This window comes from Talpa europaea (assembly GCF_964194135.1).
Source record: "Talpa europaea genome assembly, chromosome: 8".
Classification (NCBI taxonomy): Eukaryota; Metazoa; Chordata; class Mammalia; order Eulipotyphla; family Talpidae; genus Talpa; species Talpa europaea.
The window spans coordinates 1,663,631-1,681,433 of NC_140075.1; the positions used below are offsets into that span (position 1 = coordinate 1,663,631).

A 17,803-nucleotide genomic window follows, 5' to 3' on the forward strand; every position below is an offset into this window, starting at 1 on the left:
GAATTGCTGGATCCTATGGAAGCTCTATGTTTAGTAGGTCCAGAAATCTCCACACAGCTCTCCATAGTGGTTGGACCAGTTTGCACTCCCACCAACAGTGCAGGAGAGTTCCTTTTTCTCCACACCCTCGCCAACATTTGTTGGTGCTAGTTTTTTTAATATGTGCCATTCTCACTGGTGTAAGATGGCATCTCATGGTAGTTTTGATTTGCATTTCCCTGATGACAAGTGATGTTGAACAGTTTTTCATATGCCTGTTGGCCATTTGCATTTCCTCTTTGGAGAAGTTTCTTTTTAGCTCTTCTGCCCATTTTTGGACTGGATTATTTTCTTTGTTGTTGTTGAGTCTCATCAGCTCTTTGCAGATTTTTGTGATCAGTCCTTTATCATTAGTGTTGTGTGCAAAACTGTTCTCCCAGTCGGTGGGGTGTCTCTTTGTTTTTGTTATTGACAACACCCTCTATTTTTAATGGAATTTGTGATCTTTTGTCTAAGACATCTGGAAATTCACTGTGTTCCTCATGGAAAAGTTTTAAAACAGGTTATTTTACAGTAAGAGTCTGAAATGAATTCCATATTTTCACTTAATGTTAGTCTTGATGAGTTTATTTAAGTGACAGCCGACTCCAATGTCGTCCTGTCATCAAGGAGTGGTGTGTCTTTTGGGTTATTTCTTTTTCTTGGGTTTGGTTTCCATCTTTCTGGTGATGAGCGATCTCGAGCATATTCCATGTACCTGCGGCCTCCCTCATGCCAGATTTACTCTCTGAGGAGCAAAGCATCTGCCGCCCCATCTGGAGACATTAAGATACGAAAATGTTGTTACTCATCTGGGGTCCTCCGACCTAGGAGGCCACATAGCTAGGACGGGACAGGCTGTGAACAACCCTAATTTTGGTAGCTCAAAGCTGGGGAAGACAGGTCAAAAGCAAAGTAATTGAGATTAGGATCTGTAAGCACAAAATAATCTAAAGAAAAACATCTGGAACAAGAGCAGCTCTTCATGAAAAGCAGAGATCAGAAGTCCCGGGAGACTACTGACACTTGGGCGCAGACCAGCTCCCCCGGCGGGGCCAGGACAGGCGGGTGCAGTGGCAGGAACAGGCATGCCTCTCCTGCCTGCGTGTCAGAACACAAAGTGCTGCGAACCCAGAAGAACCATATCTGGGGCATCTCTACCCCTCAGTCAGGGCCTCCTCAGGGACATGTTGCTGAGAACATAGCGGTTTGATGGATAGTGGACCGAGTTGGGAAATAGGGGTTCATCTTTCCAGCACCTGTGATGCTTCCAGATGTTCTAACATGGTGAATCCTGCCAAGCGGGCCACTCGGTGTGCTCACCATGGCCTACCTCTTCTCCCCCTGCCATGTAGACCCCGCTCCTGCTGTGCCCAGATCTAGGGGTCTCTCCACCCATAAAAGCTCAGGAAAACGATGATTCTTCTGAAATTAGGGGTTAAAAAACCTGAGACTTCGTTCTTCTTGACCCTTGCGGACGCAGGAAGAAGTGCGGCAAACCTTATTTCTACCTGTCCCCTGTGCTGTTGAGTGGGGACAACCACATGCGTCCAGTTGGCCATGAGAGTCCGTGTGGCAAGGAATGGAGGATGCTCTGGCTGGCCCAGCAAATGAGCTGTGTCCTCCCCCCGTACCTGAGGGCGCAGGCAGGCTCTGACCAAAGCTTGCAGCCCCTGCCCGAGCCGCAGCCTCACTAGGGTCATGTGCACGCTCTGGCCCTCTCGGAATCATAGGAAGCTCGAAATGGGGGTGTCAGGGCAGACATCTTCCTCATCCACAACTTCAGTGACAGAGCACGGCAGTAGAGGTGGCTGTCGTTTAAATAAACACGTTGACCCCAATTTTAAATGAAAAGGTGGAATTTGCTTCAGATTCTCACTGTAAAATACTTTAACATTTTTACATGAGTGGACCTCCCCGGGGGGGCAGCGGGTTGAGCAAAGCGCTGTGAAGCTTTCCACAGCCTCTGCAGGGTGGGCTTGATCCTGACTGACCAGGGAGATTCCCAAATGGCGGGGCAGACCTCTCCTGTCTCCCCCGATGCTCCCCTCAGCAGTGTCTTTGGTCTGTCTGCCTGTTCTGCTCCCGCCTCTGTCTCTAGTCAATATTCTCACCCTCCTAGGTATCTGGCCTGTACCCCAGCTCTTGTACAAAAATAAATCATCTTTAAAAAATAAAAAATGTTCTTGCTTTGGCAGCACATATACTAAAAAAAAAAAAAAGTAAAATAAAATTTTTCCATGAGGAACTCAGTGATATTCCAGATGTCTTAGTCAAAAGACCATAAATTCCACTTAAAACAGAGGGTGTTTTGCTGAAATCTCTGACACGGGGAGTCAGAGGCCGGTGCCGGGTCCGCTCCTGGGGGACAGCAGCGCCCCGGCCCTTCTCGGGCACCCGCCGCCCCCCCCTCTGCACCGCCAGGGTGTCTCCAGGGCGCGGGCACCCAGGGACAGCCGGGCTCAGGGCGCGCCGCATCCTCGGTCCCTCGCGGCCACCGGGGGCGATAACCAGCCAGGCCTGGGCTCCGGGCAGCTCGAGGCAGACTCAGCTGGACCCGGCATCCCGCCTGCCCAGAGGATGCCCGAGGCCGGCTCCCCGCCGCCTACAGCCTCTGTGCTCAGCCCGCCCCCGCCGGGAGGGGCCCTGGAGCCACAGCCCGCCAGGGGGCCGCCAGGGCCTGGCGCAGACCAGTGAGTGGCCAGGGCGGGGCGGCTGGGGCGGGTCCTCAGGCTGCGCCCCAGGCCCAGGCGCGAGGCAAACAGGGGGCGTCAGCCAGGGCTGTGCGGGCTCCTGTGCGCCGGGCTCTGTCCTGCCCAGGGTGTGGACTCCGCGTTGGGGCGGCGCCCCACCAGCGCCCCCAGCCCAAGGACCTCTCCAGGGAGGGGGATGGATGTGCCAAGCCTCCCTTTGCCCCGAATCTGGAGACCCGGGGACACTGCGCAGGGGTGAGGACAGCTGTGCCCGCCCCGCGGACCAGGGCTCCTCGTGGGGGCCCTGCGGGCGGGCGCGCCCCGCCTGTGTCCACCCTGGGTAGGCCGCCCTGCTGGCGTCTGGGGGAGCAGGTGAGGTGCTCCGGGGCGCAGGGGAGGCACAGGGCGTGGGCTTAAGCAGCCATGGGCGCTTGATGGCCCCAGGGTTCCCTGTTCCCCTCAGGTCGCCGGGATCGGGTCCACAGGGACACCCGCTTGTCCATCTTGCTGTCAGGCGCCCGTGGAGGCTGCACCTGAGGCGGCTGCACAGAAACCTGCGCCCGCGGGCGCTTCTCCTAAGAGGGGGCGGGCCTGGGACTCCTGGCGGGTCAGCGCCCTCAGGGGTCTGTGCAGGGTCCAGGCTCATCATCGCCGACAAGGGCTGGCGCGGCTTCTGGTTCGCCCCAAGTTGGACAGAAGTTGAGGGCAACTGGGGACAGGCTACTTGGGGCTCAGGTCTGGGGCGGGGCGCCACTCCCCTCCCGGGGCCTGCTGTGCTGACCACCGCCCAGCGCCGCGGCCAGCACGAGACCAGGCCGGGTCAGAGCGGCTGGGGCGGGGACACTCCCTGCCTTGGCCACCAGAAACGTCCCAAGTGAAGGGGTTTCTCCAGCAGCTCCTGAGGCCCAGCGGGAGGTCCGAGGGCACAGCTGGCAGGTCACTCCGGACCAGGGCACCAGGCCCATCCCTGGCCCGAGGAGAGGGGCTCTGGGGTGTCCCAGCGGGAAGGTGAGTGGGGTGCGGGTGCCCCGTTATGCTCAGGAGCCTGTCGTCTGTGTTCTGGAAATTCCTCTGTCAATCTGGAGCCCCAGGTGGGTCCCATTGTGGCCTCTTTTCATTTCATTCCCTCACCCAAGTCCAGGTTTCCTTCTTGTATCCTTCTTTATATTTTCATTTCTCTCCCTGGACACCATTGAAGGGAGGTTATTTCCATGTTGTTCATTTTCATATTTTCCTCCAGTCAAATAAAATCAGAATCAGCCGCCCTGGTGGCACAAGGGCTCAAGGGTCACCTCCAGGAAGCTCTCCAGCCCCTGCCACCCAGCTCCAGCCCAGCCAGGGAGCTCCCCACAGGGCACAGCAGACCCCTCCTGTCTCCCTGCTCCCCTCAGCATGTGTTTCTGTCAGTCTGCCTGTGCTGCTCCCCACTCTTTTGGGGTTAATCCTCTCACCACGCACCCCTGCCCTCCATCCCAGCCCTGTATGCACAAATAAATAAAGCTAAATTTTTAAAAAGGAAAGCAAGTCAGTAAACATGATAATGTGCTTTTCACATCTGTGGATTATGCAGCCTCTGCTTAAAGTAGTTCACATGCACCCTTTTCCTTGCATGGGTGTTTGTTCCTGTAACCCCATCTTTCTGGATGCTCCTTGTGAAAAGGCATCAGAAGCTGCAGCAGAGGGGCAGGAGGTCTTGCACTCTCTAGTGTCAGTGCAGCCACAGGTACCTGCTCGCTGCTGCTTTCCTCGCCTCTCTGTGTCTTGTCTCCTCCTTCTTCTCTCCCTCTCTCTCTCCCCTCCCCACCATGTGTTTTGTGTAAACATGAATATATATATAAGATATATTACGTCCACGCATGACCCAGCAGAGATGGGAGCAAGACAAAGAGAAATGAGTCTAGGTACTGGTTAGCCACAAGCAAGAAACACTGAAATGTGTGTAGTTCTCGCCTGAGCTCACGGCAGCTGAGGCCAAAGTGTACACACACTTACGGCACTTTGGTCCACTGTCATTTATGTTTCCAAAAGTTGTCACTGCCTGGGGGAGCCACGCAATCACACAGGTGTCGTGGAATTCTTCCTCCTGGGGCTCTCCGATGACCCCCAACTCCAGCCGCTGATATTCTGGGTGTTCCTGTCCATGTACCTGGTCACCATGATGGGAAACCTGCTCATCATCCTGGCCATCGCCTCTGACCCCCACCTACACACCCCCATGTACTTTTTCCTGTTCATCTTGTCTGTGGCTGACCGGTTTTACCTCTACCACTGTCCCGAAGATGATTTCAGGCATTCAGACTCACAGCAGAGCCCTCTCCCACATGGGCTGCCTCATTCAGTTATCCCTTTTGTATATTTTTGGCTGTCTGGACAGTGCACTGCTGGCCGTTATGGCCTATGACCGCTTTGTGGCCATCTGCCACCCGCTGCACTACCTGACCACCATGAACCCGTGCCTCTGTGGCCTGCTGGTGCTGGCGTCTCTTTCGGTCAGCCTTCTGGACTCCCAGGTGCACTGCTTGCTGATCTCACAGCTCACATTTTGCACACATGTCAACGTTCCTCATTTCTTTTGCGAACCCCCTCAACTGATCAAGCTTGCCTGTGAGGACACCTCCCTCCACACCACAGTCATGTATTTCTTGGGGGCTATTATTGGTGGTGTCCCTGTCTCTGGGATCCTTTTCTCTTACACACAGATTGTCTCCTCAGTGTTGAGGGTCCCGTCAACCAGTGGCAGGTACAAAGCTTTCTCCACTTGTGGCTCTCACCTGTCAGTTGTTTGTCTATTTTATGGGACAGGTATTGGGGTGTACCTCAGCTCAGCTGTCCCCCATTCTCCTGGGCAGGGTGTGGTGGCCTCTGTGGTGTACACCGTGGTCATCCCCATGCTGAACCCCTTCATCTACAGCCTTAGGAACAGGGATATCAAGACGGCCTTGCAGAGGCTTCTCAGCAGAAAAGTCTAATCTCAGCACCTGCCTCCTTTTTGTCTATGATGCCAGTACTTCTAGTGTCCATGTGTGTTTTCAGAAATCACCTCAACATTCATCTATTTGACCTATGTACGGCTGTTACATCTTCTTCACAGCTGTATATTATTCCACTGAATATTTGTTCCATGGTTTCTCTATTCATTCACCTGTTCTCTATTCACTCAACCTGTTAGGTTGGTTCCATTATTTGGCAATTGTTGGTAGTGCTGCTGTTTGCATAGGTGTACACAGATCTTTTCATTTACACTTTTCGTGATGTTTTATGTATAAATACCTAATAGTGCTATTGCTGCATCATACGAATTCCAGTATCAATTTCTTGGGAAATCTCTGTACCATTTTCCACAGGGTCTTTCTCAGTTTGGATTCCCAGCAGGAGTGCATGAGTGTTCCTTTTTCCCTGCAAACTTGCCACATTTATTTATTCTGTTCTTTTTTCCTATGGGCCAGTCTATCTCTTGTAATAGATAATGTTGAACTTTTTCTCATATGTCTGTACGTCATGTGAATATCTTCTTTAGAGAAGTACCTGTTGAATTCCTTTGCCCATATTTAATTGGATCATTTGCGTCTTTGTTGTATCATTTTATATGTCCTTTGTAAATTTCAGAAGTTAACCTTTTATCAGATGTATGGTATGCAAAAAATATTGCATATGGTATTATTACCTATAAACATTGTGTGAAACAGCTCGTCTTTACAACTTATCCATCTAGCATAACTGATTCTTTATAATGAAATACAAATGCACAAAAGAACTTACAGAATATATGTTATATGTAATTTCATTTCAGAATTTCTTTTGTGCATGTTCATTTTTCTGTATTTCTCAGTCCAATCAAAACAAGGTAACACAGATACTGATACTAGGGTGTTTGCTATAATCCTCCTCCATGCCCTCTTGATGCCTCTGACTCTAGGACTTTAAATGAAAGGGTCTAGTGTGCCTATAGTATTGCATGTCACATGTAAGTGATGCAGATAAACACACATAAGCCCCATGTCTTTTTCCATAAATGAGTTAGCATCTAAGATGTAAGAAACACAATTAGAAAATATTTTTATGTTCCACCAATGTTGGAACTGTCCTAATGGAGGAAACAAATTGAGTATAAGAGTAGTAGATCCCTGGGCCTCCCCTAGTGGTGCAGTGGTTGAGTGTTGGAATACGAAGCTGCCCACAGCCTTTGCAACACTAATTCGATCCCCAGCCTCTGGCGAGGGTCCCACATGGTGGGCAGACCTCTCCAGCAGTGCCCGCTGCTCCCCTCAGCAGTGTATTTCGTCTATCTGTTTTGTTCCCTGCTCTGGCTCTGGTGAATTCTCTCACCCTCTCGCGTTTCTGACTGTACCCAGTGCTTGTATAAATAAATAAATAAATCTTTTCTTTTTTTAAACCAAAAAAATGTAGAGTAGTGGATCCCTGTGAATGGAATTCCTACAAAGATGATTATAGCAGCGCTATTTACAATAGCTAAGCTTTGGAAACAACCCAAATGCCCAAAAGTAGATGACTGGATCAAGAAGATGTGGTCCATATACACCATGGAATATTACTCAGCATTCAAAAAAGATAAACACATGCAATTTGCAGCAACATGGATGGCGCTGGAAGGGATCATGCTCAGCAAAATAAGCCAGAAAGAAAAAGAAAAATACCGGATGTTCTCACTTATAGCAGGAATCTAGAAAACCTAAATAAGGGTCCAGGAAAAAGAATAACTGTAAGATAGAAAAAATCAAAGTCAACAAACAACTGTGAACCAGAGACACACTATGGGGGGGGCAGGGAAAGGAGGGGTTGGGGTCAAAATAAGAGGTTGCAATTATATGGGGAATATAAAAATAAAATTTAAAAAAAAGTAAAAATAAGTTACTCTTTTTGAGGAGATATCAGAATAAGTAAGGTAAAGAAGTTGAGTAACATCACAAAAGAAATGAATCCCTCACATTTATGCAGGAAGTTGCGCTATAAAACTACTAAGCAGTGAAACTGGGACTCAAAAAGACAGGTGAAAAATGGGCATCATCTCTTATTACTCATGAAAATAAAATTGACAAAATGAAGAATCACCTCACACCTGTGACGATTGCATTTATCCAACAGACAAAATAAAGCAAGTGTTGAGTAGGAAATGGAGAAAAGGGAATTCTTGCACAATGTTGTTAGGAGGAGATTCCTCAAAAAATTAAAAATAAGTCCTCCCTGGTGGCGCAAGGGGTTGAGACATAACCCATGAAACTATCGCAGCCACTGCAGCATGAGTTCGATCCCCAACCAGGGAGTTACCTGCATCGTGCAACAGACCTCTCCTGTCTCCATGCTGCTCCCCTCAGCAGTGTGTTTCAGTCAGTTTGCCTGTTCTGTTCCCCACTGTCTCTGGTGAATATTCTCACACACCCCCACACTTCTGGCCTGTACCCCAGTTCCTGTATGCATAAGTAAATAAATCTTTAAAAAATGAAAATAGACATTCCATATCATTCATTTATTCCCCTCACAGGTTTTTCCCTGAAAAGACATTAAAACACTAATTTGAAGAGATTTGTGCACCAACAGCCAAGATTTGGAAACCCAAATGCAAATTGACAGATGATTGGATACAGTAGATGTGCTATCTATGATCTACAATGGAATAGTATTCAGCTATAAAACTGCTAAAATCCTGCCATAATTGTACTTGAGATGATTGCTATAATAGCCTGCATTTTTAATGTTGTTATCCATGAGAACACATGCATGAAGTATTTTTAAAAAACTGTCAATTTACTGATAAATATATGAAAACAAATTGTTGGATGTACATTTGTCAGTTCAATAGAATAATTAGAACCTGGGATGTCATTCAAAGTGGCAAAAATATCCATTTCCAGTGATAAAATATATCTCCCGGACAGAGATGCACACCATGAAACAAGGGTATAAGGAACTTCTTGGAGACATATGTCTTAACTGAGAATGTATTTTTTTATGTTATTTTGTGTTCCAAGATTCTGGAGTTCAGGTATGTGTGCTTTTTGCTGTCTTTGTTTCTAGCTTAAAAAAGTGAATTATAGGGAAATTATGGTTTTTTGCAACTTTTCATATCTGCTTGTGTGTTCCTCCTTGGTCAGAATTCCCTGAATATGGAACTCAGAGTTTTTGTCATTAACTGATATCAAGGAAATTTGACATCACCAAGATGATGAGGTAGGAGACCTCACATGCTGCCCCTCCCACAAAGATACAAAACAAGGTAGCTACACATGAATAATAACAGCTCCGGATGCCCCCAGGAGTGCACATGAGAAATGTTAGCAATACACTGAGGAAAAGAACACAGTTGAGAGTAATTTCACAAAAAGGGAAGAATGAACAACTTCATGTTGACTTTATTATCCCACCCTTCAGGGGAGCTCTGTTAGCAGCCAGAGGGAACTCAACAGCTAGATTTTCCCACAGAGGTAAAGGAAGAAGGAGCTTGTTACTTGTTTCTCTGGCCTTTCAGTATACTGCAAGAAGAACTCAGTTCAGTCTCAGTCCAGCAAGGATGGCAAACAGCCATGTAGACATGGCTAGTAACAAGGAAGAAGACCAGGACTACCAATACCAGCCATGAGAAGAAGCAACTTTGACCACAAGTCACCACCTCTGCAAAGGAGATCTTACTACTGAGATCAGCAATAGTCACAAAGACCCTCTACAGAAGTCACAGCATTTCCCCCCATGTGGTACCACTTCCCAGATGCCAACTGCCTTGGGGACATGTCAACACCCAGCTCTGACTTCTGTAGCTGTGCAAATGCAAGATACCGGCTGAGGCTTCACAGGCTTGTTCTTAATGCCATGCATAAGATCAAGCAAATTTTTATTTCTTCTATTTGTGTGTAATTGTTTTGGGGGTATTTATATTCCACAGATAAGTGAGGCCATCCTACATCTGTCATCCACTGATTTCACTTGACATTATCACCTCAAGATTCATCCAATTGTCCTAAATGCCACTGTTTCATCTTTCTTCACAGCTGTGTAATATTCCATTGAATGTGTGATCCACAGTCCCTCTATCTATTCACCAGTTGAAGGGCACTTGGCTTGGTTCCATGATTTGGCCATTGTAAACAGTGCTGCTTGTATGTGTAGGTAATCCCCACTTGATCATGATATATGAAACTTTTACTGCATTGTTGAATTAAATGTGCTAAGTTTTTGTTGAGTATTTTGACATCTATGTTTACCAGGGATATTGGTTTGAAATTTTCTCTTATTTGTGTGATGTTTTGTCTTTGAAATTAGAAATTCCTATTGCAAAGGAATTCTTTGTGGTGGGTGGGGCAAGTGCTGTAGATATTCAGCCTGGTGTGGGGGTGGCAGGTGATTGGATGTCTCAGCCTGGGCTGGGGTGGCAGGCACTTCAGATATCTCAGCCTGGACTTGGTAGTAGCCTTTTCTACAAAGGAGTCTGTGTGATCCGACCTGGTTCAGGACATAGCTGTTGTGAGTTATGAGTCTCAGCTGTGAGCCAGTGGTCCTCACTGTGTCCTAAACACTGTAGCCCTCCTTCCATGCACCCTCCATTCTGGGTGTCTGCTTGTGTACCCTCTTATCCAGCAGTGTCGGTATTAGAAGCTCTGATATTTGTATGTGCCCAACCCTATAGCTGCAGAGGGCTCTGTACCCTGTCACTCCTCCCTCTTGTTGCCTGAACTACTCCATTTATTACATTAAACAAGATTCATGTAGCATTTGTCTTTCCCCTCTCAGTTGGGCTGATGCTCCTATTGTATATGCTAATAATTAGTTTTTCCCTCAGGAGTTTTTTTTTTTTTGCATCAGTTTTGTTGGGTTTGTTTTGTTGGAGGTGAGTCTGGTGTCTTCAATCTGTGGCCTTCTTGCCAGACCCCTCTCCCTTATAAAATTTTGAATTATTCATTATCTTGCAGGTGAAAGGCATTTCACATTGATACATCTAGTATTTCCTTTCTTTCCAGAACCACTGGACTTTTGACATATTTCTGTATAGAGTCTTGAGTGAATATATGGCTTGCACTTATTATAATGAAAATTCAGCAGGACCTATTTTAACAAGTAAGTTTATTTACTGACTTTTAATATATATGTATACACACACACACACACACACACACACACAGAGGGAGGATTCAGATTCTTCCAAATACACTCACTTTTCACTTTTCCTCTTTCATTAATACTATGAAGTCCTCTGAGATTGTGATAACAGGGACCAATTTCATTAATTACAACCTCTGTGCATTGAGCTCTTACAGCCATACTGCTGTAAATAACCAGGCTGTGCAGCCAACAGTGCAGGTCCTGCTCCCAGTGCCACAGGTTGCAGTTGTGTTTTCTCCAAGAAGAAGAGTCACATCCACCTCAGTAGTCAGTGATGCTCTCATACTCCTGCCAGGCCTGAGAACAGATTCTGAAGCCGCGCTGCTTGCCGGGCAGGTGAGTTAGGACCTTGCTCTCTGTCATGCTCCAGCAGAGAAACAGGGCAGCCCTGTGAGTACCGTGGAGAGATTGGTTGGAGAACGGACTGTCAAGTGCTTTGTTTCTAGACGAATAGGAGAGTTGGACTGAACCGATAGGAAAGTACTGATAAGCAAAATTTAGCTTAGAACAGCCCTATGGTTTAATTCTTGGTTCCCAAAACTCTCATCCAGGAGCCTGCTTTTTGTTTACACTGGTTATAACACCAAAGGTTTGTTCCTGAACATGAAAAACAGATCAGGAAGGTGGTGATGATTATAACACTGGAAATATCCCAGTCGCACAATGTTACAAACCTTCCCCTGCACATTCCAGGTGCAGAAGCTTCTTATTCATCATACACCTTGTTAACTTTTATTGGTGTTATTTCCCCCCAGGATATAAACATGTATTTTCATGTGGCAGCTGAAGGGGGGTTGTCAAATTTTTCATGTAATATTAGTTCCCAGATCCTGGGTCAACAGCAGGCGGAAGTCAGCTTGAACACGGGTGCTGTCTCTTCCAGTCCCAGGGCTCCTGGGTGGGCTCCTCTGTCCATTCCTCTCTGGCCCAAACTGACATCCCCACACCATGGTGCTCTTCCCTTGGGTTAGTGCACCCACAGTGGCCAGCGGGCTCTTCCTGCATCAGGGGTCAGCAGGTTGAGATCATAAGCAGGAGTCACAGAAATTGCTGACACACGATGATTCAGGGGGCATTTCCTCATTCTTGACTTGCCTTCAGCTATTCCACTTCCTCGTTAGTTCTTGTCATCTATCGTCTTGGTCTAAGGGAGTGCTAGGTTCACAGTATTAGTTTCCAGTCTTTCTTTCAGAAAACAGATGAATAGCAGACATGAGCAAGTTTGGAATAGACTTCTGGGTGTGTTTGAACCCTTATTGCTAAACAGTGAAAAATTTCAGTGCATGGTCCTCAGAGGCCTACAGGTTTTTCCATATTTAAATCTTTGGTCCATTCAGAATTTTTCTCCTTTTAATTTAATTGTTAATTGGTTTGTGGGCTGTGTGTGATTGACAGGGTCATGCCTTTAAGGTATCACCACACCCTGATGTCACCACACCCTGCACCAAGGGTGTCACCACACCCTCCACCAAGGCACTGTGGCCCCCACTTAATCTTGCATCTTCTTGTTCTATTTGTTATCTGTGTGACTCTGAGCACGTTGTTCTGTCTCTCAGCCTCAACATTGACATGTGAGTTGATGTGCAGCCGGGACAATGGCACAAGAATGTAGCTTGGTGGGGACTGAGCCCGTGGCTACACGTGTGGTGGGTGCATGGAGTAATGGGAAATCTCAGGTTATTGATACTATAATTATCACCTAGGTTATAATGTAAGTCGCAACTTTGTTCCCTCTGGAGACTAAGAAAGCATTTATTTTTCTCTCATATGAACTGTTTTTATTGATTTACCATTGGTTTACAAAACAATATCTCCCAGCACCATTCACACCTCCAGTCACCCCCTTCCTCTCTGTTAACCTCATTTAAAAAAAAAAAAAGATTTATTTATTTATTTACAAAAGAGCCAGGGTACAGGCCAGATGCATGGGAGGGTGAGAGGATTCACCAGAGCCAAAGCGGGGAACAGAACAGGCAGACTGATGAAATACACTGCTAAGCAGAGCAGCGGGCGTGACAGGAGAGGTCTCTGTGCCATGTGGGACCCTCGCCAGCTGGCGGGGATCGAATCAGCCTGCAGAGGCTGAGGACAGATTCACAGCGCGGTGCTCAAACACCTGCACCACCAGGGGAGGCCCCTAACCACATTTTTGTAGTCAGGGTCTAACAGTGCTTTCTGTTGAGCTGTGTGCCTAGTGTGCTTTCGTTCTTTAAATTTGTAATGTGAGTAAAACTGTGTAATATTTGCCTTTCTCTTTTTGATTTAATTCACTTGGGGTTGTTATCTCAAAGTCACACATATGCTGTGGCAAAAGGCAAGGTTTCATCTTTTTAAATAACTGCGTAGTTTCCATTGTCTTATTTATTTCTGGTTCCAAGAGCATATATTATGTTTGGCGCAGAATAGGTTAGAAAAAAATCCTTTAAAGAAATAGATTGTTCCTTGATTCACAGAAAGAGAGTGTTATCGGTGTGCCTTATCAACACTCAATCGTCCTACCTGTAATTTCATGTCTTTCAAGGGATATTCTTGAGGACTAGACAAAAATAAATCAGTTCTTTGTGTATCTAATGTCACAGATCTTCTAAAGGACCCACCATGTTCCATTGAACAGAATCTACAATATTTAATTTTAAAGAATTGTGGCAACAAAGTGTGTCTGTGTGAGAGAGAAGCGGGGTGGGGGAGAGAGAAAGAGAGAGAGAAATGAAATGGTAAAATAAGCACACAATAAGATGTTTAACATCACAGATCATTAATGAAATACAAATTAAAGCCACAATGAAATGCAACTAAATGCCCTTTAGGAAAAAAAAAATGAAGCAAAACTTAGATTGTGATTGGATTTGAGGTTTCAAATGACAGTTGCCTCAGCAGCAAAAACAAATAATAACTTAAAATGACCATAGTTAAGAAGGCCAGGGTAGGGAATATGACAAAATAATCAATAAGAAAACCCGGGCATTTCTGTGACATACAACATTTCGAGGTAATAAACGAGATTATTAATGACAACACACATGGTAAAGACATTATGAAATTACTATGGACTTTACACAGCCTCTGAAATATAATAATAGCATATATTTATAAAAATGTATTTTATATGAAACATTACCTTCTATTTGCAAATATTTTACCTGTAATATAACACATTCAGAAGTGTAATTTTTTGCAAGATGAGAGAACAGATTCTTTGAGATTTTTCAGAAGTTCTCTGGTAAATCCTAAGTCAACTTGAGATTAAAAAATTTCTGTTGACAAATTTATCATGGGACACTGTTACAAATATCCAAAGTTTAAAACTCTTGACCAAATAAATGGGCAGGTCACTATGAAGAATACCCCTCCATTTACCAATGTTACAAAATATTTTAAAGACAGGTACAGGAAGTAATAAACTTGAGAAAATAAAATATAATAGTTCTTTTAATAATGAGAAGACTTGGTTTTGTTAAGTAATCATAGACACGATAAAGAAAACATGACATCCAAAAATTATTTTGATAAGACACAGAATCAGACACAGGTGAACCACATAACATTTAGAAAAAAATAGTTTACAGTGATGCAAGAATCTCCTTTAAATATAGGAAGAAAATGAATTTCTAGTTTGATAGGGACACTATCAATATAAAAATCTCAAATGTTGAACCTTATAATTAATGAGTAAATCATTTAATTTTAGCCAGCTTGACTACACTAAAAAGATTCTCTTTTCCTCATGATAATATTATCCAAAAATTGGTAGAGAAGGTCATATTTTAAAAAAAAAAATGATACAGGAAAACTGGATTGGATAAAAATCTCTCTCTCTCTCTCTCTCTCTCTCTCTCTCTCTCTCAAATATCTTTTTGTTCTCAATTTCCTTTTAGCTCAATATTTATGCCAAAGTGGCCTGTTTTGGGTGATATATTCTGGGACCGTTCAGTAGGTTCAATTAATCTACTCATTTAGTTATGAGAAAAATACCCAGGTGTTTATTCTTCCTTGCTTCTCATTTTTCCTTTTTAATTTTTCCAGAGCTCAATAATGTTTTTACCCATCAGACAGTGAAGGCCTGTTGAAATTAGGGAGCTAAATATAAAATAATTCAATTCCCCTATGAGAAAATACTGACTTGAAAATTATTTTTTTTAATTTTAATTAATTTACTTTTTCTATTAATTCCCTTAAGACTTCCATTTGGTTACTTCACATTTACCAAATAGTTCAAGATGGTATTGAAAGTATCTATTTTCCAAAAAACACTGCGTCAGGCATTCTGTTATGCTTTTTCTTTCATCCTTCACCCAACCCAACCGTCCTTCCTCATACCCATCTTCTTCCCTCCCCCACCCTTTCCTCTCTCACCCCGTTCCCTGGGGCGATTGTGTTGAGTGTCATAAGTCAGAAAGTAAAGCAGAGATATTGGATGGTTTCACTCATGTGTGGACTGTAAATAAAATAAAACCTTTCATATGCAAAGAGTAGTAGGAATAAATCTTGAACTCAGCAAAAAGACACCTTAAGATGTCTTAAGCCACCTTAAGGAACAATGAAAGTTTTTAAATCCGGCTTTGGGATATCCAAGCTAACACATTCTTTAAATAAAATTGAGAAGTTTAGGCTTGATAAAAAAAATACTTTGCCAATATTTATAATTAAAATATATTTAGGCAGTTGTGAGCAAGAGCAAATAATTTACATGTAATATAACACAAATATTTTACTGTATAAGCTCAATCTCAGAGGTTTTCCTGGGATTGTGTTATAATTGAAGATAATACTGAAAAACATTTAAAATGATAGCATTCAAAATGCAATTACTGTTTTATCATCAGTGCATTATAAATTAATCTTCAGAATAGGTAATGCTGTGTGATTCAATGTATTGAGTAAAAATATATCTATTGAGTTAACATGCCAAGTTAACCAGGATTAATCATTTATATATTTGTGATTATTTGAAAATACTTCCCTGACAACACAAGCATTTTTGAATGAACACTTAGCTCCCTGGAATGTTGATGTATAAAACCACACATTCTTGAAAACCCATTATAGTCATTGAAAACAATGACTGTTTTTCTCTCCCAGCTACCAGTAATTGTACACATTTCCTTTAAAAGTACAAAACTTGTATTTCACTGTATTCTTGGAATTGTTACCTTAACACATCCTTGTCACACTAATAATCTGTGCCTCAGATGATCTAACATGACTGCATAGAAACAAGTGATGTCGCAGGCATCAGTCTAGGAACAATGAATTTCCCACGATTGAGAAATATTGCTAAATGCTTATGTTCCTCAAAAAAGATTTTTTAATTTGTTTATAAAAAATACACATGTGTAGCTGTGTGCCTCCATACTTATTTAGTTTATTCCAACACTCTATTTCTTTAAAAATAAGGGCTTTCAACTATATGGAACTACAGAATCAAACACATTTCTCTGAGCTCTTCCTCCTGGGACTCTCAGAAGATCTGGAACTACAGCCCCTCATCTTTGGGCTGTTCCTCTTCATGTACCTCGTCACCATGTGTGGAAACCTGCTTATCATCCTAGCAGTTGTCACTGACCCTCACCTGCATACCCCCATGTACTTCTTCCTCTCCCACCTGTCCTTGGCTGACATCGTCTTCAACACCACCACCGTCCCCAAGATGTTGGCTAACATCCAGACCAATAGCAAATCCATCTCCTACATGGGCTGCCTGACTCAGGTGTCTTTTTTCTTCCTTTTTGGGTGTCTGGACAGTCTCCTCCTGGCCATGATGGCCTATGACCGGCTGGTGGCCATCTGCCACCCCCTGCACTACCGGGTCATCATGAACCCCCACCTCTGTGGCTTATTGGTCTTGGTGTCATTTTTGATCAGCCTTCTGGACTCCCAGATTCATTGTTGGATGGTGTCACAACTTAACTTCTGCACAAATGTGGAAATCCCTCATTTCTTTTGTGATGTTCCTCAACTTTTCAATCTTGCCTGTTCTGATACTTCCACCAACAACATTGTCATTTTCCTTGTCGGGACGATCTCTGGCTTTATTCCTATTGCAGGAATCATTTTTTCTTACTCTAAGATTGTTTCCTCCATTCTGAGGGTCTCATCCTCAGGTGGGAAGTGCAAAGCCTTCTCCACCTGCGGCTCTCACCTGTCCATTGTTTGCTTATTTTACGGAACAGGCCTTGGGGTGTACCTCAGTTCAGCTGTGTCATCTTCCCCAAGGAAGGACGCAGTGGTCTCTGTGATGTACACTGTGGTCACCCCCATGCTGAACCCCTTTATCTACAGTCTGAGGAACAAAGACATCAAGAGCGCCCTGGGGAAGGTTGTCAGCAGAATAACCTGACATCACTAGCTGTGCCGTCTTTCTGGATTAGCCACTGAGAAGGGCAGTGACAGAAAACATTGGAAACAAAATTCCCGAACCCGCAGTCACCTGGTATAACCCACAGGACTCTGATGTTTGTGTACATATTTATTTATCTTAGCATAGTTCTAACAGAATTCTTCATTCTGGACTCCCCATTATGACAAAGTCACATAGTATGTTTTCTCATTATTTTCGTCCACTACCCACCTATCTTAATAATGATCAGTCTTATTTATATAATTAGAAATAACAATACCTTTCCCTTTCTTACTAGTCATTGTTTCCATATTGTTCATAGTATTTTAAAAATATTTACTAGAAAGTTATAAACACTATCTTTAGCAACACTCAATCTACTAATTTCTTGTCTTTCAATAACCATGAGTAGATTCAGAACAGGTAGGGTTACTATTTAATCTTTTGGTCGAAATGCTTTTTTTAAAATTTTAAAAAGGGGTGTTATTATGCTTGGTTTGAATAAAGTTATTAAATGTGACTTTCCTACAAAAATATCTACTTAGATGGGGGGAAAGACCAGCGTGACTCTGGAGCTGTGATCCTCAGGAACACTGCAGACAGGCACCAGAGGGACAGGCACGTCTGATACAGCGCTGGGAAAAGA

General features: G+C 44.2%; 1 protein-coding gene and 1 pseudogene across 2 annotated transcripts; both read left to right on the top strand.

Moving 5' to 3' along the window:
- The first annotated feature begins 4,761 nt into the window (after positions 1-4,761).
- LOC311175889 (olfactory receptor 7E178-like) lies at positions 4,762-5,680 on the top strand (annotated as a pseudogene). Its single transcript has one exon. The product of its transcript is annotated as an olfactory receptor 7E178-like (transcript).
- A 10,547-nt stretch (positions 5,681-16,227) lies between these two features.
- Positions 16,228-17,157, top strand: LOC311175888 (olfactory receptor 7E178-like; the record flags this gene model as incomplete). The annotated part of the gene is made up of 1 exon (XM_084241060.1): positions 16,228-17,157. One exon carries the CDS (start codon positions 16,228-16,230, stop codon positions 17,155-17,157), a length of 930 nt encoding a protein of 309 aa, XP_084097186.1.
- Between the last annotated feature and the right edge of the window lie 646 nt (positions 17,158-17,803).